General features: G+C 41.7%; 1 protein-coding gene across 2 annotated transcripts in view; it reads left to right on the top strand.

Annotated features, from left to right (window-relative positions):
• The window catches only part of wnt7bb (wingless-type MMTV integration site family, member 7Bb), a 31,552-nt gene extending 17,794 nt beyond the window's left edge, over positions 1 to 13,758 (top strand). For both annotated transcript variants that reach the window (XM_034218770.1, XM_034218769.1), the window contains exons 3-4: positions 5,694 to 5,965; positions 10,497 to 13,758. In XM_034218770.1, the coding sequence (XP_034074661.1) occupies positions 5,694 to 5,965; positions 10,497 to 10,976 (752 nt within the window). In that variant the 3' untranslated portion in view covers positions 10,977 to 13,758. The remainder of the gene's footprint in view (positions 1 to 5,693; positions 5,966 to 10,496) is intronic.
• Positions 13,759 to 21,039: the final 7,281 nt, after the last annotated feature.

The following is a 21,039-nucleotide window of genomic DNA, read 5'->3' as shown; positions in this document are numbered from 1 at the left end:
CTGAAACTTCAGTGTATCGTTGAGTTTTTGAGATGTCATTTCTTATGCAATCCAACCCTCCACTGTCCCCGGGGTGTGAGTGCATGTCCGGGATGAGGGGGGTTTAAAAAGCTTTCCCCTTCACTGCTCCACCAACAGGCTTGGCTTGTGTGGAGAGGCCATTCAACTGCACTGCTGGGCTCTGATTCTCTCGCTCTGTGTGTGTGTGTGTGTGTGTGTGTGTGTGTGTGTGTGTGTGTGTGTGTGTGTGTGTGTGTGTGTGTGTGTGTGTGTGTGTGTGTGTGTGTGTGTGTGTGTGTGTGTGTGTGTGTGTGTGTGTGTGTGTGTGTGTGTGTGTGTGTGTGTGTGTGTGTGTGTGCCTGTTGCTTGGCAAGACCACCACCAGTATTCCAGCCTAAACTACTTCTCTCGAGCCCTTTTCATCAGCTGCATTTCTTCTCCTCCCCTCTTACTGTATCCGGTCCCCCTCACCTTTGCCAAAATAAAGTTGTATCTGTGCTGAATTGTAAATCATCAGCTCTCTTCTGTGCTTCTTGTGGCTTAGTATACTGACACAAACAAAGAATGTGAATCTGGTTATCAGCAGCTTTTGCAGTGTCAGATGCTAAACATTAGCATACAACATTAAAATAATGCTGAACAAGCAATATATATACATTAGCTTCTCTAAACAGGTGAGTTTGGTCATCATAGTAACCAAAAAATACAAAATAGATTTTCTAGATGGTGTACATTTGTCGTTTCACCATCTAGAACGGGTGGCGCAGTGGTCTGTGCATCTGATCATCAGATCAAGGGGGGTGCTGGGGAACTCCAGTTCGAAACCCGCTCCTGCCGCCACTGCGTCAGGCCGTTGTGTCCTTGGGCAAGACACTTCACCCGGATTTGCTCCTGTGGGTATTGTCCACAGTACATGTATGATACTAATGTGTACTTGTAAAAGTGCCTCGATGACTTCGAGGCGTGAAGATGGACGGTGTGGCGCAGTGCGCTGTGCAATGATCATCAGATCAAGGGGTGAAACCTGCCGCCGTTGTGTCCTTGGGCAAGACACTTCACCTGAACTTGCTCCTGTGGGTATTGTCCACAGTGGTGACCATTGCATGTATGATATGTGTATTTGTAAAGCGCTTTGAGCATCTGGAAAAGCGCTGTAAGGAATTATTATTATTATTATTATTAGAAAAAAGACACAACAAAACTGACTTATTTTTTGGATAGAGCAGTGGCCTGTAGCCTTGTGTTTAAGTCCCTACAATATATCTTTGCCCTTTTCTCTCTTGTCAGCAACATAGCCTAACCATGTCTTGTTGAGGTTCAGCGGCAGTGTCAGCTAGCCTTTGCTACACCAGCACTGCCCGTAAAGTATCATCGGTTGTAAATCTCCATGCTGTGTCATGTTAAATCGTCTAGCGGTGTGCCTGCCTCCGGCTATAAACACAGATTGCCATTTTAGCGGCAAGCCACTACATGCAGAGATTTCTTTTTGTGTCCCAGTTTCAGCCAAGGGTCCAAAGTGGTTTGGTCAGTTAATGTGAAGGCCAATGCATTCTGAGCCAGTAGCTTTCATTAAATCTCTGGTTTTAGTCACTTGCTTGTTTTTTAAGGCTTGTACCTGTTTTAAGTGTAGCTGGACTGATCTTCTTCCTCCACACTTTCTTGGATAGTGTAGCAGACACTTGCCACTAAACTCCATTAGACATCTGGTTTAATATTGCTCCATTCTTCTCCTCTGGATGTTTCCAAGTTCATTGAGGTTTTTTTGGTCACTCCAATTTTCCACTGGCAGCTAGCGAGGCTATCCCAGGGTGGTTCCTCCTGGAGGGGTTTCAGGACTCTGGGGCCAGGCTCTGCTGGGCTTTCAGCGGCTGTGATGGGTGCTTTTTCTCCTCCGCTTTTCATCAACCATACGGCTGTTAAGCAAAGCAGGGCCTTTTTCCTGAGGGCACGGGTGTAAAACGATGCTGCACGCACAACATCCGACACAAGACAACAGAGCATTGTTTCCCTGCTGTGGTAATATTTATGAATTTGTTTTGTTCAGTGAAAAACCTTTGAGCCCTGTAATAGTTTGACTAGAGTTCAAGCTTAACTCTGCATTTGTATGGAGGGAAAGTTTTGATTGTAGTTTATATGTTTTTAATATTAAGATTCGTCATACATAATGTGATTGAATAGGCAAGAGGCAGATTGAATGCTCCAAGGATATATATACGCAGCAGACAACATATTTCAAACATCTGATTTCCGATGTTCTTTGGTTCATTGCACAATGAAAAAAGAGGGTCTTAATCGCACAGTTCCATGGCTTGTGTAATTGGCTTTCATTATGGCCATGCAGAGCCTCGGCATTGCCAGACCCACCAGGGGGTGACAACCAGTACAAGCCCCGTCATCATCATTTTCCCCATGAGCAGCACAACTCAATGGGCCCAGAAATGGGCGAGCATCTACGGCTCAGGGAACCACCCTTTCTCTGGAAACTGCCTTTATCCTGTTTTAAACATTACAGTGACGCTCTGTTTGTGCAAATGTGTTTTTAACAGTGTATGTGTGTGAGGGTGGAGGGCGGTGTGAGCGTGTTGTGTATTTTTATGATGTGGCCGGTCACTGAGGATTTCCGTGCATATGAATGTGTGTGAATGCATTTACATTATGGTTGCGCGCCTCCATCTGTGCATGTGTGTGAGGTGGGGGCAGCAGATTGTTACCACAAGCTGGTGGGGCACAGCTCTGCTGCTAACCAAAGGAGCAAGTGGTTGTGAGTCAGTCCCCACCAGGCAAACCTGTGGCCGTGGTATTAGCTCTGCAGCACCAGTGCCAAGATAGGAAATTAACAGTGGCTTTGGGTGAAAACGTCTGTGAGAGTTCACAAAATGCCCCTGAGACTAGAATAAGAGGTGCAAAAAAAATCCCTCGGAAGAAAGAAGAGGAAATGAAATATAAAAGCTGCACTTAGGCACGGAATATGTAGTGCAAAAAGAGCAATAAAATTAGGCAATAGGCAAATATAAACCAGAACAGATAAGTACATTTTACTATTCTGCTTAATGCGAAGCAGTCATACCAAGGCAAGACTCCAGCTAATGCTAGCAGCCTTGGCTCTATCTGACCGCACTGTCTGGGCCCATTAACTTAGTTAAAATAAGCAAAGATTTTACGCCTAGTAACTTTATAAAATTGTTACGTTTATTTGGTCAGGGAAAATGACATAGGCCATGCTGAGGCATTTTTGTGTTTTATGTCCTTATAATTTCCACTTTATTGATGTACTTTGCTGCTGCAGATGTAAACATTTCCTCCATTTGCTCATTTTAGGATATTATTTTGGTTTTTGGTAGACACGAATGTGGGTGCGCCTGCAGTGTCTGACGGGTTATTTATTGTAGGTACTGAATGTTTTGCAGCTCCCTTATGCACGCAGAAAGTTTTGTATATTTGTTTAACTCCATTAATTTAAATATGTCTCACAGGACATGTTTTAGCATGTTATAGCCAAATAGTTCAATACAGTGGATTATGATTTAACTTGATTATAATCAGGCATAACTCATCATAATTCATCACATTGTATGACAGTTTGTCCTACTAGATGCTACTAGAATTACAAACAACTTATCTAATAAGGTTTGAAATATCCTTTGCTTTTCACACCCAACTCGCCTGCAGCGTGACATCAGGTTATAATGTCCAGAACACTGGAGTTACTGTTTGGATCTGACGTAATAAAGTGGAGTTTGTTTGCCAAATTGTTCTGACAAGCGTCTTGGCTGTTTCTGTGAAAGCCATTGAGGAAATGATAAATCATCAAGGAGCTTTTGGTTGTCTGAAGTGCAGAAAAATGCATTTTACCTAGAGATCCAAATAATTGCAACACACATTACACAACATACATCAAAAGACATTCCTCTCTGCTCTGCGGTTAGCCTTGTTTCTGCTGCTCGGCCGCTTCCAGATTACTGCCAGTTGAAGGAAGACTGAGGTTGTAATAGCCCACAGTCTGTTTTAGACCAGGGGAGGCAGGCCTCTGCAGCCATCAGGAGAGTATAGAGAACTCTGAGATATTTAGAAAGAGAAAATAGTGGAATGGCATGGGTACGTCGACCTTTAGTCTAAATGTGTACCATTGTCCTTTATCTTCTTTTTTATCTTAATTCCATCATTTATTCCAAAGGACTTTTATTTGATTACATGATTCTGTGAGAAAAACGAGAAAAGCGTAAAAAATAAAGTTGATCAACAGAAAAAATATCAACAACGATTTTGGAAAGCCAAGTAATCTTTTAGGTCATTTATAAAGGAAAACGTGGAGCATTTGGTTCAGCCCTCCTAAAAATAGGAGAATTTGGAGCATTATATCATTCTTTTTTGGAGACATCACATTGAGTTCTGGTGTTTTCACTAAACAAAACAAATAATGAATTATCTTCGATTCCAAAGGACTTAATCATTCAAACGTCCATCTAACATGTGTTATTAAAATTAGAAGCATAGACTGTATAAGAGCTGCGTCATACTTTTGCTTGATGTTATGTATTTTGCATTGTAACCGGTTGCATAAGCCAAAGCAGATTCAATTTTTCTAACTCATATTTTACTTGATCATCACACATTAAAAAAAAAGTAGTTTAATGTGATTTCCACACAGTAATGTTTAGGAATAACACACAGCACAGGTCAAATGTAATCTCCTCTTTGAGTTTAGCTCTTGATCTTATCGTGTGCAGTCTTGGTTGTGGCTCTTGCCCCTCAGATAGTCTCCCTTCTCATCAGTGAGCATGAGGCAGTCAGACCTGCAGTCAGACCTGCAGTCAGACCTGCAGTCAGACCTGCAGTCAGACCTGCAGTCAGACCTGCAGTCAGACCTGCAGTCAGACCTGCAGTCAGACCTGCAGTCAGACCTGCAGTCAGACCTGCAGTCAGACCTGCAGTCAGACCTGCAGTCAGACCTGCAGTCAGACCTGCAGTCAGACCTGCAGTCAGACCTGCAGCCCCCAGCTGTTCGCAGTGTGGGCAGCAGTACAAGGTGCTCCTGTGGAGGAATTCAGCACTTTGGACAGCACCTAGACCAGCTCTCCCCACGTTGGAATTCCAACACTGCACTCTTGCAGGCTGGGCCCAAGGACTTTGCGGTCGGAAATGTGACCACATTTCCACCAAGGTGCAGGAGGAAGGCTGTTTGGGAGAGGGAAGGAGACGTTGGTAGCTTATCTAGAGAGGATGGAGCAGACTTGAAGTTTCAGTGCGGTTTATCAAGGTCAACATTTTCTGCTGCAACTCATAATGTGACTGGAGTGCTGTGTTGCTCTACTGAAGTTGAGCATGGTCAACAATAAAAATGACAATATTATTAAAACAACAATATTATTAAAACATGCTAAAATTCTCACTTAAACATCTTTGGAAGCTTTTTGAATGTGACTAATAAAATGGGTCTGGGTTTAAGGTTCACAGAACCACGTAAAATGGATAGCTGTGATATGTTTACATGTGTGTTAGGAATTAGATTAAGAATCAGAAATCCTAATTGTCCCACAGCGGATAAAGTTACTCTGTTACAGCAAAGGGGACACTGCAGATGAAAAAGGGCTGATTCAAAAGCTTAATTGTGGCATTTTTCATGATCTGCTTTTTGCTTCTATCTTATTTAATTCCAGTATTCCTTAAATTAAGTCATTTTCGTCCTTTTTCAGGCAGTCGGGAAGCAGCGTTCACCTACGCCATCACAGCGGCGGGGGTGGCCCACGCCATCACAGCAGCCTGTAGCCAGGGCAACCTCAGCCAGTGCGGCTGCGACCGGGAGAAGCAGGGCTACAACAACCAGGAGGAAGGCTGGAAGTGGGGTGGCTGCTCGGCCGACATCAAGTACGGGATCGAGTTCTCTCGCCGCTTCGTGGATGCCCGTGAGATTAAAAAGACGCCGCGCCGCCTGATGAACTTGCATAACAATGAAGCAGGGAGAAAGGTAAAGAGGTTTTTGGTAATCCCAGATGTTATTCAAAAGTAAGCAACAGCAAAGCCCTTTTAATACAAACATGTGGATATTTGGAAATTGAGCAATTTATGTAAATCTTTTAAGAATAATGAACCATTTTAAAGGGTATTTCTAATGTATTATTTCATTAAGATCAAATATGAAGGTAACTGCTGAAATCCAGGAATGTGGTTAGATCAGATAGTTGTCAGAAAGGGCAAACAAATTAAAGTTATTTAGCTTTCATTTAAAACCTTCAATCATTACATTACATTGCATTTAGCTGACGCTTTTATCCAAAGCGACTTACAATAAGTGCGTTCGACCAAGAAGATACTAGAAGAAAACAGAATCATATAAGTACATCAGGTTTCAGAGAGCCAAACATTTCAAGTGCTACTCAACTGGCTTTAGATAAGCCAGCCATTTATTAGTATATAAGTGCTTTGTTAGTAATTCTATCGCTCGAAGTGGAGTCGAAAGAGATGAGTTTTCAGTCCGCGCCGGAAGATGTGCAGGCTATCTGCTGTCCTGATGTCAATGGGGAGCTCATTCCACCATTTTGGAGCCAGGATAGCAAACCCACGTGTTTTTGCTGATGGGAACTTGGGTCCCCCTCGCAGTGAGGGTGCAGCGAGCCGTTTGGTTGATGCAGAGCGGAGTGCACGTGCTGGGGTGTACGGTTTAACCATGTCCTGGATGTAGGAAGGGCCAGATCCATTCACAGCATGGTACGCAAGTACCATTGTCTTGAAGTGGATTCTAGCAGTTACCGGAAGCCAGTGAAGCGAGCGGAGGAGCGGCGTGGTGTAGGAGAATTTAGGAAGGTTGAAGACCAGACGAGCCGCTGCATTCTGGATGAGCTGCAGCGGTCGGATGGCACATGCAGGTAGACCATCAAAGTGTACTTTCAGACTTTCATGTACTTTTGCAGATTTCCCGTGCATCCCTTTTGTAAGCATTTAAGGCGAGCTCCATCTTGTTTTCACAAAAAAATCCAGATGTCTAGATAATCTTTTTTTGTTACAGGTTGGCCTTGGAAGATGGTTTAACTTTCTCCACTTAGTTTGTTAGTTAGACTCCCAGATCTCATCAATTACTTTGGCTAGTGTAATCTTATATTGAGTGATAGAAATGATGGCTAGAAATACGGAAATTAGATCCAAGATGTAAAATAATTATCCTGTACATGAGTACTTGATGAGGTGAACAATCTTTCCTTCATAAACACAAAACATTTTATGACTCAATTCTTGAAAAAACGTGCATGAGTTCAAGCATTGATGCATACATGCCTGTACTGTATGTTCCTTTGCAGAAGAGCAAACATTCCCAGATAAAGAGCTAAAAGTCACAGTCATGTGACAAAGGACTGGGATTGAATAATCTGCTGTCTGGTGGATCACCCAGTTCAGCAGCTTGCTTTGCTTCAGCCAATTATTGACATATCTTTCCTTCTAAGAGGGCGTCTTTTATTTCTGGGCGAGTGCATTGGCAAACCTCTTCATGGACTTGTTTGTTTTCTATTAGTCATCCCAGAACAGTCATGAAGGGAGGAAAAAAGAGAAAGTGTGAGGTAAATAAAAGATAAAAGATTATGTTATGTTGACAAATGGATCTAATTAATAACTTGGGCTTTATTGTGTCCACTGGGAAAATGGGGCCTGGGCAACTGCTGCCAGATGGAAAGATGCCATCCCCTTTTTCCTTTCATGGAATTATGAAGTGTAAAGTCAGGAACAGGGTATTATTGCAGTTCTCTGCACAGTACCAAAACATGTCACTGCCATTTGACTGCGTCTATTCAGGATGTGAAAGCAGGCCGACAATGCCGGTGTTAACACAGCAGACTGATAGGGTCTGTGCTACATGCCAGGGTGCTGGCATGCTGGACACTCAGGGTTGGAGTTGGCACTGTTGCTATTCTGACTCTGGTGTTTGGAAACTCAGAGTCTAAGAGGATGTGTAAAAGTCAGATTTCCTCTTTGCTGAGACAGTACAGTATAAAGCCGAAATCTCTCTTAGATTGGAGGAGGTTATTAGGGATGCAGAGGTCTGAGCTCATAGTCCATAAATGTGATTCGCATATGCATTTAGCATCTCCTCATTATTGCTTTCTGTTAACAGAAGTGCATAAGTTAGTGTTTTTCTCGCGTTCTTGGCAGATACCAAACAGCTTCTGGTGGATTACTACCGGGCTTTGGACTGGAGTTCAGACTAGCATTTGCATGGAGTCTAGACCTTGACATTTGTATAGAGAAAGAGTCAAAAAGAAAAACAAGCTGATAAATGTGATCCTGATGAGGAAGGAATTGGTTCAGCCAATGTGATCCAGCTGAGATTGTGTTTTGTAATCACTGATAAGAAGCATTGTGGAAACAGAAACCATTATTGCAAATAAATTCTGTGACTAACCGGAATGTAAGAGAACACCCAATGAATCACCAGATCTCTTTCATCTTGCACCGGCGACATGTGTTTGACGAGTGATCTTTAGATGGGAATCTGGTCATATTGGACTAATTAGAGACCGTTCCGAGGCTTTGATGGACACAGTTTAAGTAAATGTTTCCATGCATCCGTCAGACTCCTTATGTTAGGCATTTCTTGTGGTTTTTGCGCTGTACATTTTTGGAAATCCTCATTCTGAATCAACATGCAAGGCGTGATTGACAGCTGACCCCGGCTTTTATGTACTGCAGTCGGGGGAGCTCATATTTTTTCAATCAAATGGCCTAAAATCGGGAACATGTGACCACATGAGTCCGCAGACAAGACAGACATAGATATTGAACAACTCATGTGTACATTTCGTAAGTGTCTGATATAAATGATGAGTTGTGCTTCTGGCGAGGCGACGTGCCAGGAAAAAGCTGCACTGGAAAAATGCCCTGCCAACCAAACTTACGTCTTATACAACAAAGACAAACACTTCGTTCAAGCAAGTGGGGGGATTCCTGATTTGGGTAAAAGAGTCATGTCGGGACTACTAGAGACGTGTTCATATGACCCGTTCCAACTCCACTACCTCTTTCCTCATTTCCTTTGCCTTTAAGCAGAGTTCTGCAGAAAATGAAGAGGGTACATTTTTGATTTGGAGTAGGTCTTTGACTTTCCCATCGGGCAAAGGATTGACACTTAAACACTGACGACAGCGCACAATATTTCCCATATGCCGCAGGATTAGGCCTCGAAGAGAAGACATTCTGCCCTGTGCACCATATGTTGGAAATAACCTCAAAGAGAAATTGAGTCCAAGTCTGAGTAAGGGAATAACCTAAAAAATGTTGACATTATTGCATTTAAAATGACTCTTTGACTAAAAGCATCTGACTCTGTAACTGTGATCCACTTTCATGCATGTGGCGACATTGCTTTCTTCTATTCATCACATTGTTGAAGCGGTCAAATAAACCCCAAGTTTCTCGTCCAGCTGTAAACAATTGATTGAGTTTGTTTTGTGCAACAATTATTGACTAAATCATCTAGATTCAAATTATCCAAGATGATTGATAGTTTTACAAGAGCCATGTTTATTTGTCTCTGTCTTTGATGTGGTTTATGGAAGGTAGACAAAATGACAGGATGGAATATTACGAGTGTGTGCAATTTTCCCTCCCTCGGGGCAAGAAACTGCAAGTCATCCATGGCAGAGGATTCAGATACGCTTGGATTTGCCTACTTCTTAGAGATATGTCTCGCTCTGACCTCAAGCCAAATTTTGATTTGATTTAAGTACCTTTGGCATAAATGAATTAACAGTATGTGCTGCCAGCACAATCACCACTTAGTAAAATAATGGTTGCAGATAAGCAATGCCCCATTGGCACACAGTTGTAACACACAAAAACCTGATAAACATCTGATGGAAGTTTTTATTTATTTTAATAAACGTAACCCACAGACGACTTCATATGTGTACCACAATTATTTAGCTATCCATAAACAACTTTTTGTATTTGTGTTTGTAAAGTCATATCCAAGAAAATACGTAGTATTTTGTAAATATGCATTACTTACCATGTTAAGATGTCATTTTTTCTACATACACATGTAATAGTTAACATGTAAAGTGATATTTACACATTTTCCTGTCAACCTGTGTGTGTGTGGGCCACATTCAATTTGTGACTTTTTGGTCCAATTTGTAGCACCTTAGAACCAATCAACAAATCCACAAATGTGAGTAACTGGCTACACCAGTATCTGGCGATGTTTGTGGAGAGAGAATAAACGGATGCAATTGACTTATATCGATGTGTCTATAATCTAGCTATGATTCTAATGGCACCAGGAACTAGACGCGAACAGGGGGAAAGCCTCAGAAGCTCCAGTTTTGGTTCCAATATTCCCAATCTAGCCTACCTTGTCTGAACAAACCTGTGAACTGAGCACCAAGGACATTGTTTTTGTAAAGACACATTTCTTTTAAATGTTCTTTTTCAAACAAGTTTGGAGTCCAATTTCATGTCCATATTTGCTGCAGTTTTACAAATGTTTTGTTTCTTCTATTTCTCTCCAGGTACTAGAAGAAAGGATGAAGCTAGAGTGCAAGTGCCACGGCGTCTCGGGCTCCTGCACCACCAAAACGTGTTGGACTACCCTTCCCAAGTTCCGAGAGATTGGCTACCTACTCAAGGACAAGTACAACGAAGCCGTGCACGTGGAGGTGGTCCGGGCTAGCCGACTGCGCCAGCCCACCCACCTCAAGGTGAAGCAGACTCAGGGCTACCGCAAGCCCATGGAGACAGACCTCGTCTACATCGAGAGGTCGCCCAACTACTGCGAGGAGGACACAGCCACGGGGAGCGTGGGCACCCAGGGGCGCCTGTGCAACCGTACCTCGCCACATACAGACGGCTGCGACCTCATGTGCTGTGGGCGGGGCTACAATACACACCAGTACACCAAAGTGTGGCAGTGCAACTGTAAGTTCCAATGGTGCTGCTTTGTCAAGTGCAACACGTGCAGTGAGAGGACGGAGGTGTTTACCTGCAAATAAGGACGCAAGGAACTCAGTGCCAGGAAGCGAGGCGCCAAGGACAAGCTGAATGAGGAAGACTCGAACGAGCGAGATAAAAGTGTGACGTGGACCAGTGAGAGATTTTGAAATAAAGGAATGGAATTTACACTACCAGCTCTTCATGGCATCGTTTTGCACAGCAGAAACTATCTTATTTCTTTTCAGAAAGTAAATGCTAAATATCCGTAGGTAATACCCCAGAACTTTACTGTTGCATAGAGATTGTGCTCATGTACTGATGTATCCACAGTGAAGTTGGGACTACAGGTAATGAATGAGGCCGGTGTGAACTCTGGGATTTGTAATTGTTAAATTCATAGGAGACTCGGAGAGGAAACACAGTAACCTGGGAGTTGATCAAAATGACAGCAGCTGATGCGGGGTGACTGGAACAGATTCGTCAAGTCCTTGATTGAAAACTTTTAAGGGTTTTGTCTTATTTTCAAAAAAGGTGAATCTTGACACGAATGAACCCCCCAAATTGGCTGGGGCTTATGTTGGAGGTTTTGTAGACATGAAGAACATTTTGTAAGTATGGTGCGTTGGGGTGCGCCAAAATCTGAGTGGAGAACTCTGTTAAACCCTCTGCTGCCAACTGGAATATGGTGGAGTATGTTAGTTTTCCAGTCACACTGGAACTGTCTGTTCTGAACACTGAAAATAAATTGTTTATTTATGTTATAGTATCTTAAAACGAAGCACTAACGGGTAGAGATGTCTTTTTTTGTACTAAGTTTAAAGAAAAATACCTTTTTAGAAACTCTGACTGAAAATGTGTGTCTATTAGAAAATGACCCCCCAATCCCTAAAACACTTTATATTTTCTTTAAAAAAAGAAAGAAAAAGGTTTCATTGCTACTGGTGTGTTGTCAACAAAAACGTCATTACAGTGTGTTTCACATTCGAAAACCTTGGTTCTTTTTTATTGTAGCAAACTTTGTTTGTAGTCCTTTCCCCCCCAAGCAGTAATATATATTTGGATGCTTTTGCAATTTCAGTTGATAGACAGTATAGCAAGAAAACTCCTTTAACTGCAGAGATCCTTCCTCAATCTATTAAACACAAAGCTGACATGTTGCTGGATGTGTTGTTGAGTGCTGCACTGATATTTTCTACTCAGATACGACTCATGAGAACTAAATAAACTCCCATTTGACTCAGTTTGGCAGTTTATTGATAAAATATTGGTTGGAGTTGAACCAGTCTACCTTTAACTTAAAGGGATATACGGAAAGTGTATTTCAAAGTGTGATTAGTTGAATGATAATTAATTACAACAACCCACCCATGCATATTATAGCAGAGATATCAAAACCCAAAGATGTTGAGCCTGCTATGCTGCCGGAAGATCATTTATAGTTAAAAGTATCCACTTTTTCTCTTAACACAATGCTTGGTCTGATGGTTGTCACTCATATTTGTTCTGCTTAAAGGATAATTCCACTTTGTTACAATTTGTTTTCAAAGTTTTGGAGCCTATATTCATCAGTTAGCCCATACTCACCAAATGCTTCTGTGAATATGGTGATACAACGATGTAGGTTTCAACACTACAGCAAGTACAGTGGGTCAAAGCTTAAGCAGTCAACTGTTGCCTTTGTTCTCTCTTTGAAATGACTTTGGAAAACCTCCTTTTTCAGTGATGTCTCTTCCTTCTTTGATCATTGATATTAACTTTGAAGTACAATGTTATCTTAATGGATTGGAATGAGGGCCAAACCAATAAATAAAAAAAATAGCTAGCTGCTCCAATTATTTCCTGATAGACAACAGTACCTGTGTGGGGTGTCTCCGCTGGTTTCTGGTGATAACAAGGCGCTCCTTGATGTTGTATTCTGAGGCATGTTAACAGCATATAACTCCCTGTAAAACCACAAATCATTATTCAGTTGAATTTGGGTAATTGTCAAGCTACAGTAGCTCTTTCACAATGCTAAGCTAATTGTCTTGTGACTAGCTCCAAACTTGACACACAGACATGAGAGTGGTATCAATCTTTTAAACTAACTCTCAACAAGAAGGTAAATAATGGATTTCACAATATTTCACATGATTCCTTTAATAAATGCAGTATAAACAATGCTAAATATACCATAGTCTTTAGGCTGTGTATGTTTAGTGGTTTATAATGACTTTTTGTTTCATTGACAAATTCATGTTTTTCTATTCAACTTTAATCTATATTACCATATTTGTCAAGGTCATGTGAGGTTGATGGACTAAACAGGCCAGTTTATGTCTTGGTTATTATTTTTTGATGAATGGGTTTAGATATGTTTTATAACCTTTGCACATTAATAATTACCAGACATTTTAGAGGTTTAGCGACAGGCGCTAGTCTTGCATTTTGCATGATTAGCATTTTGTATGTTCATCGGTCTTTAACTTATTTTATTTCAGTATGGTCGTTACTCAAATGGCTCAAACACAATTGTCATATATATAGATTTACATATTTACTCAGTAACTTATTAATATAACATATCTAACATATACTGTTGCCTTGTTCTGATATATTGCCTGCAAAAAGAAAGCTGATGTGTCTTTAATGTATTGATAATCTGTACTATGACACATACAAGAAAGTGTACCGCTGAACGCTTAGTAAGGAATCCACATTTTTCATTTGATTGTTCAGCGCATGTTGGTACAAGAATGTTTCCGCTCAGTGTTCGCTTGCCCATATTGACTGTTCTAACAACCATCCAAAGCTATTATTTTCATAAATTATCCTTCCATAAAGACAGAAAAACATATTAAATCTGGTCATTGTGTGTGTCAAGGTTTGAATTCAATTTTGATGTAGAAGTCTGTTATTTAAACATTCCAACCAGGCTCAATTTAGTCACTGGCAAATGCATTAGGGAAGCATAAATCGTTAAAATTCAAAAAATAAATAAATCTAGCAATTTGCTGACTTGCTGACGTTGTTTTGTACACAGCACTTTTTCATAATGCGTTGTGGTCTTCCGTCTTGATTGTGGCACGCACGGAACAGAAGTCAATTATCTCTCCCATGGAAAGGAGCGTCTTCTCCATTTCTGTGTCGAGCAGAAACGTGATCAGAAACACAAAAAGAGAAGGAAACAAGCAAGAAGGATCATGGAAAACTGTTATTTTCCAAAGTGAATGTGAAAAACCAATATCCCCCACAAAATAGATCCAAAGTAATCCTGCAGAATTTGATTATTTATCATGTTGTTTTCTCCGGGGTAGTTGGAGTGGTCTGACTTGGGTGGTCTCACCCACCTGTGACACCCGGAGTAACCCACTTTATGTTTATTTTCTGTTGTTGGAATAGCAGATAATATAAGCTGTGTATTCTTAAAGCATGATGCTATATTCATAATACTCAGGAAAACTGAATGAGGACACTGCATGGTCGGGATAATGGAGGCTCAACACTGGAGTCTCTCCTCATGCTTTCTGTGTTGGCAGAGCCGTTCGGAGTCACTAAAGGACGAGGGCCTTCATGCAAATTACCTGATGTGAAAAGGAAGTGGCTCAGTGTGCCTCTTGTTTTTAGACACACAAACTAGAGTGTAGTTCTTTTGTGAGGGTGTTTTTGAGATGGATGGGATGGCTTGGTGAAACAAGGAGGTGCATGTGTAGCCGGAAGCTGCAAGTGAAAAGAGTGGTTATTTAGGAGAGGAGCTAATTGTGAGTGGTTTCCAACACTATATAAGTAGGAGCAGCTGTCGAACCAACTATGGGACTACGTGCAGAGCATGGTAATATACATTGTATAACAGATTCAGCCTATGAAAACTCATGAAAGTTAATCAAGCATTTTCTCTATCCTGATTAGTGGTGTACTTTTTCACGGAGGGAGGGAGAACTAAAAATAAAAGAGAATATACCTATTTTGGACCTGATTACTGTCAGTGGTTCCATCCGGCTCGTTCTATGTCTGTGAAAGAGAGCCATGCTTTTTCATTCATTTGCTGGACTCGTCCTCCTGTATGTGAAAAGCATTGTAGGCGGGCAGCAGAGCAGAAGTAAGATGTGTTTTGTTAGTTGTCTGAAGCCCTGAGGACCGGAACCTCATAAGCTCCCCATACTATGCCCTGGATTGAGTAAAATAAATCTATTTGTTTCTGACAAACATTTTGTCATTCAAAATATGACACAGAAAAACAGAGTCTACTACAGTATGTGTGCTTTTTTCTAAAGCAACTATTGTTTGAATTTCAGGATCATTAGTTCATTGGGATTTATTCTACAGGCTGGGGGTGAAAACACACCATCTTTTCCATTTCAGGGCCCAGTTTGGAGGAAAGACAGTCGCAAGATTACTGACATCACTGAAAAGGATGTGGCTGCCATTATTAACTTTATGCAAATGTATCATATGATCCTGCTATTCATAGTTCACTTGCAAGACAAATCAGGGTCTGTATAGCTTATGTAAACCATGGTAGCTTCAATTGAATCGAAAGAGGATGTGAAGAAGTCCGTATTCATTGACACTAATTGAAAAGACAGAAAACTGAACTAAACTAAAATGATTAGAGCCAATAAAGTAGCGCAAAACAGGTCGATCCCGCAGAGTGATTTCCTCATTTGGCTGACAAAACCTTTTACTATCTGCTATAAAGAGAATTTATATTGGCTGTCTGGGTAATTAAATGGATCTCAGCCAAAGTCATATAAAACAACTTTTAGTTTAGATTTTTTATTGTTGAGAGTTTCATTGCGTAATGCCAAGTAATTTTTTTCAAATTTTCTTCCCTGTTTTGTGAAGTGACAGAAGCCCTCCCAAATTCCTTTGAATTAGCTCCAACATTCTGCCTCCTCTCGTAATTTGTAACTTTGGCAAAATGAGACAGGACATTCAGATCAGAAGCTTGGCCTCTCGGAGATAAGACACATCTGCGAGAGTGGGGGAAGAGAAGCCAGGGTGGCAAAAAAATAAATTGCCCAAATGAAGAGATTAAATACAAAATGGAGGAGTCAGAGGTCTTCTGAGCTGGGGCTTGAGATTAGCCAGATACCAAGTGAGAAGCAAAGGATTGTTGTCTTCCAGACGCCGCACTTCAATTATAGACTTCTCCTCAGTTGAGAAACGGGATGTTTAACAGTCCCAGGGATGATGGATTATTCTAGGGCAATCCTTTAAATCTTGTTTGTTATTCCAGGATGTGAAGGCTTTGGTTAAGGTGATACAACATGGCAAAACATGGAAGTACTACTGTGCTGAAAACATCTCTTAGCAGTTGGCTCATTTAGAAAGTTAAACTGCATTGTGTGCTCTTCTTCTTTGTTGAAAACTTAAACGCTGCCCACAACCGAGCCTGCAGACAATTAAGAACGTACAGTCTTTCTTTTTTTCATGTGATCTCTTGGTGTTTTTCTGTGTTCCTTTAACTTTGTTTTGACTGCTTGTCTTAGTGAAAGACCATCATTTGGAGGTTTCTCATCATCTGTTTGATATTAGTGGTGAGGAACACATGGCCATTCAAAGGCAGAGCCGTGTGTGACATCATAAACCACAAGGCAAAGTGGGGATCGTCAAGACCCCAGACTGTGAGGACTCTGAACGCTACCTGACTGTCTCCATCTATGTGTAACTATAGTGTCCAAATAATGTGCGCCTGGGTTTCTGCAGAACAGAGAGTTAACTATTTTGCACAGACAGTAGAGAATTAATTTAGTTTTCTTTTTCAGAATTAGTTGCAGAGTAATATAAACTAAACTGAAATCAACTGTGAAACTCAATAGCAAAGACTGTGCATGGTGATTATTTAAAAAAGAGGGAAGATGCAACAGAGTTTTGCTTAACAAAACAACTGCATAAAGACGAGCAGCTTCTCTCTTACATATCAGTCACATACATTGTAAATAACCACATTTTTTCAAGTGTAAGTTATATATAAGCAGACAAGACATTAGCCTGAGGAGTAATGACGCCCAATTTGGCGTGCACACCTGTTTATGTTGGACTGGGGCAGTAAGCGGTGCTTGTAAAATATGAGCGAGGTTAATACTTATGCGGTGACGCCCTCAGGCCTCACAGCTACAGTAAGGACAGCATCAGCAGTCTGAGGCGATGGGATGGGTCTAACCCCAGGCACTGCTGTATTTGTGTCTGTGTTCACGTGTGTGGATTTTAAGAGCACTAAGCATTTATTTATCTGCTTGCCTCACCTCGTGTTTCTGTCCATATGCCACTACTATGTGTCTGCGTCTGCCTGTGTGGGACATCCCTATGGGAAGTGGGTTTTTTACGTGGAGACATTTGGCGGAGGGAGTTCGAGGACAGCCCACACGCGCTTTTGTGCTGCTCAGTGTCCAGTGGTTGGCTAGGCCACGGCTTCTCCTTGAGGTTATTTTTCTCCACACGTTTTGTTTTCATGTAGTGAGGTCGGGGTTCTAAAAGCGGACTCCACCTAGGGATAACTACAAGACCCTTATAGGCCCTTTTCTTAGCACTTCACCCCCCCTCACCCACTGTGAGACAAAGCAGAAGACAAACGCTCTACAAGAAGCAAATTACAATTTTCACGATGATTGCAAATTATGTCTTGGAAATACATTTTCCGTAGCCTGTTGCTTTCACATTAAAGAGGCACAGTATTTCCAAGGATGCAGCATTTAATGACTTAGCAATTCATTTCACTTAACCATTATTCATCCTTTTAGCAAATTGAATTTTCCTTTCATTTCAATGGTGCAAATAATAAAATGAATCTACCAAATTAACTCAGTCCAACCATAGAAACCCAGAGAGGCTCCAAGTGCTTTGCTTTAAATGATCTGCTCTGATAAAACAACATCAATATGCTGAACAGCTGAGACCACAGAACTTGACACTCCACAGCTGCCATTTGGAAAATATTGGCATTTTTAATGTTTTGCTTAACTTACAAAGCACGCAAATGTTGTCAACAAGATCCAAAAATCAGTCTTGAAGTAATTTGCTCACCTCAAGCAACTTAACTTCATCTCGTAGCTCACTAAGAGGCAGAGTTAGTTAGTTTGCTACTGTAAATCAACAAAATGTAGCTCCAGCAACAAGACCATTTCTCTTTTGCTCCACTAAAAGGGCGACACTAAAGAGTTGGGTCCAGAGAATAGTCCAGGAATAGCTAACCCCAAAATACAGCAGTGCCAGTGAGATTCAGTGCCAGTGTATCATCCTTCCCTGTCTAGCCCGTGGAAAGAGCAGTGGTGGAGGTGAAGAGATTCCATGATGTGGGTCATATACATGGAAAGTTCTGCTGAATCCTTTGCTTTTCCATGGGGATGGAAGGTCACCGGAACAACACACAAGCAGCTCCAACTCAACATGTAGCTAAGTGCGCTGCAAGACACACTGAGCCCTGTTGTTCAAACTGATTATCTGACTTTTAATGGCTTTTTCAGCTGTGTCAAACCCAAGAAGCAATCCTGATATTAAGCGTCTGTGGCAGGTAATGATGAGTAGCATGGTGGCGACGTTTGCTTAACGTAAGTGAACTTGTCCATCTCCCGCTTCGGAAGGTTGATGGCTAACTCGGTCTGTCAGCAGAGCGCACCGCATGGAAAGCAACATCAGAGAAACTGGTTGCCCAGCGCTTGTATATTTCTGTCTCCATCTGTGTCACCGACTGGAAGTGGGCTAGTGTACATGCCTTTGAATATGTAGGGCATTGGACACCAGCTCCATGTGGTTTGGGAAAAGTTAAAGGCTGGTTGGGGCTTTAATCCGCCAAACCCTCCTCCCAGTTTTTCCCCTCTTTTTCTTGTCTCTGTGGGTCCCGTTTCCCCCCACCAGCTCCCCATCTACCACACAGGCCCGTCAGCACTGCAGACCCTCAGCACCCCCCGCCTCCCCCCTCCACTGCCTCCACACCAACTGGGCCTTGCCTCGCCGCAGTCCTGACGTCCTAATGGCTGATGGATGCACCGAGGTCACACTGATGATCTAGAGAAGTCCTTTGGTCCATCATTGAGCCTTTGATCAACATACTTAACCCTTTCTTCCTAAGAACCCCCCTCAGTGGATGAGAATGTGGGGATATTGAGTTACACAGTGCTGGGGAGCGGGCAGGCTGACATCCCTTTGGTAACACATGTCTTTGTTTAAGGCAAAGCTTTGGCACTGACAGTCCTCTTCCAAGCTCCTCTCCTTTTCTTAATACCCCGCTAGAGTTACCAAGCAGAAGATCTGGGGATGAGATCCAGCCTGCAGTCTATGAGAAAACCTGCAGTTTTCCAAATGACCTGTCAATTTGTTCAGTCAACCAAACTGTTAAACCAATAGACAGAAACATACATTCTGGAAATATACTTATTCGCTTTCTTGGTGAGAGAAGGATGAGAATATTGATACCACAGTCAAGTCTGTCTATCAAATACACGCTTAGAGCCAGCAGTTAGCTTAGCATAGCATGAGGCCTGGAAACAGCTAACCTAGCTTTGTCTCTCTTAGCTAGCAGCACCTACAGTAAAGCTTTAAATCGTGTTTCAAAACTTTGTTTGTGTCCTTCAAAGGGCATGCATTTCTTACAATCTTTGAAGAACTCCTATCCTTTTATGTTCGATGTTACAGTGATTGCACATACCTATACCGACAAGGCTTGAGTAATGCTGTCGATTTCAATCAGCAATGTGAGCAATCATTTTATTGGCAGTCCAGGTGTCAACTTGTTTAGCTGGAACCTCCCTGGCAACAAAACAACGTAATCTTTTTTGTATGCAGAAATACTTCATAATTTATTTCAATATTGCTTCTAATAAACAGTGTGCAGGTTTTAATAGAAGCCAACACTTGATGCTTCATTTATGGTTCATAAGAATCATTATTTAAAGCCATTCTGTGAATAACTTGTTTTTTAAAGCAATTAACTTCTGTGGGTGGGAGATTATAAAAGTCATAAAGTGCCATATGTGCTGTTAATCTCATTAGAGAGTCAAATCATTATAAAATGTTAATCAGATCCTTTGCTTTGAGTTCTGTAAACACAACAAATCACATTTGAACATAAAAAGTGTTTTATAGATCATTCAAACCAATCCCTTACTTTGAATTGGCCCAGTGATGATTTTAATTAGCCATTCACATATCAAATTAAATGTGGTTGAAAAGAGTAGTTGCTTCATATGTTCATTTTTGGATCACCTTACCAGTGTTCGGATATGTTGTATCAATTAGCGGGCTTGGGCAGAAAGCAGAGGAAAAATGAATGTGTTTCTAATTTTGAGTATCATGGTTTCTGCATATGGACGTGTATATCATCCATCCAAAGAAAACTTCTACCCTTACATTTCTCTCTTTTATTGAGCCGAATTGTAATAAAATATAATCCACAAATACATAAACACATTAGACCTCAATGGCAAGTGTTATTAGGTCTGTCTTGGAACAGCAGCAGTCAAATATATTTTTAACTCCTGCATGTTTCCTGGCCTGCGACCTGCAGTTACACCTCTCATCACTTGGGCCATTTAATACTGCTTGCTCCACGTTGAGTCAAAGTGATAGGGCTCTCCTGTCCTGTCGTGTCCCTATATGGCTTTCTGTGGATTTTCCCATGCCTGCAGGTTAGTGAGGTAACAGCAGCTGTCAGACGGTGGTTGTTGGCAGGGCGTGGTGCCTGACCAGCGGGTCTTACCAGACACTTGTGCCGCTGCGCTGAGCCACGAGCAGAGAGTTGACCCCAAAGCCGGCCTCAGACTGCTGGTCGACGTGTTGTGGTTGTCGGGGTCCATGACAGCATGGATGAAACGCGACAGTGCGGATGACCTGGACTTCCTGGGTGTGCATCAGACTTGGCTCACTTTCACAGAAGATGTTCGGGCTTCTTTTATTCATCTTTCTTTGATTCAGCTTATATAAGTTGGCTAAGTAACTTCACAGCTAAACAAACTGTGATTTGTGACCCACAGTAATCCTGTTCTTTGGTCATATCCACTTTTTTCGCTTTCCTAAAATATGCCACTTGAAGTTCACTCAGAGAGATCTTTAGATCTGGCTGATGAAAAAACAGTGAGCGCAGCTTGAAGCGGAGTTGGTTTGAGAGGAATATGAGTGATGACTGTATCTATGGCAACCACCTCG

The sequence above is a fragment of the Gymnodraco acuticeps genome, unplaced genomic scaffold, assembly GCF_902827175.1.
Source record: "Gymnodraco acuticeps unplaced genomic scaffold, fGymAcu1.1, whole genome shotgun sequence".
Classification (NCBI taxonomy): Eukaryota; Metazoa; Chordata; class Actinopteri; order Perciformes; family Bathydraconidae; genus Gymnodraco; species Gymnodraco acuticeps.
The sequence above is the reverse complement of the archived record's forward strand: the minus strand, read 5'-3'. Positions and strand labels throughout refer to the sequence as shown.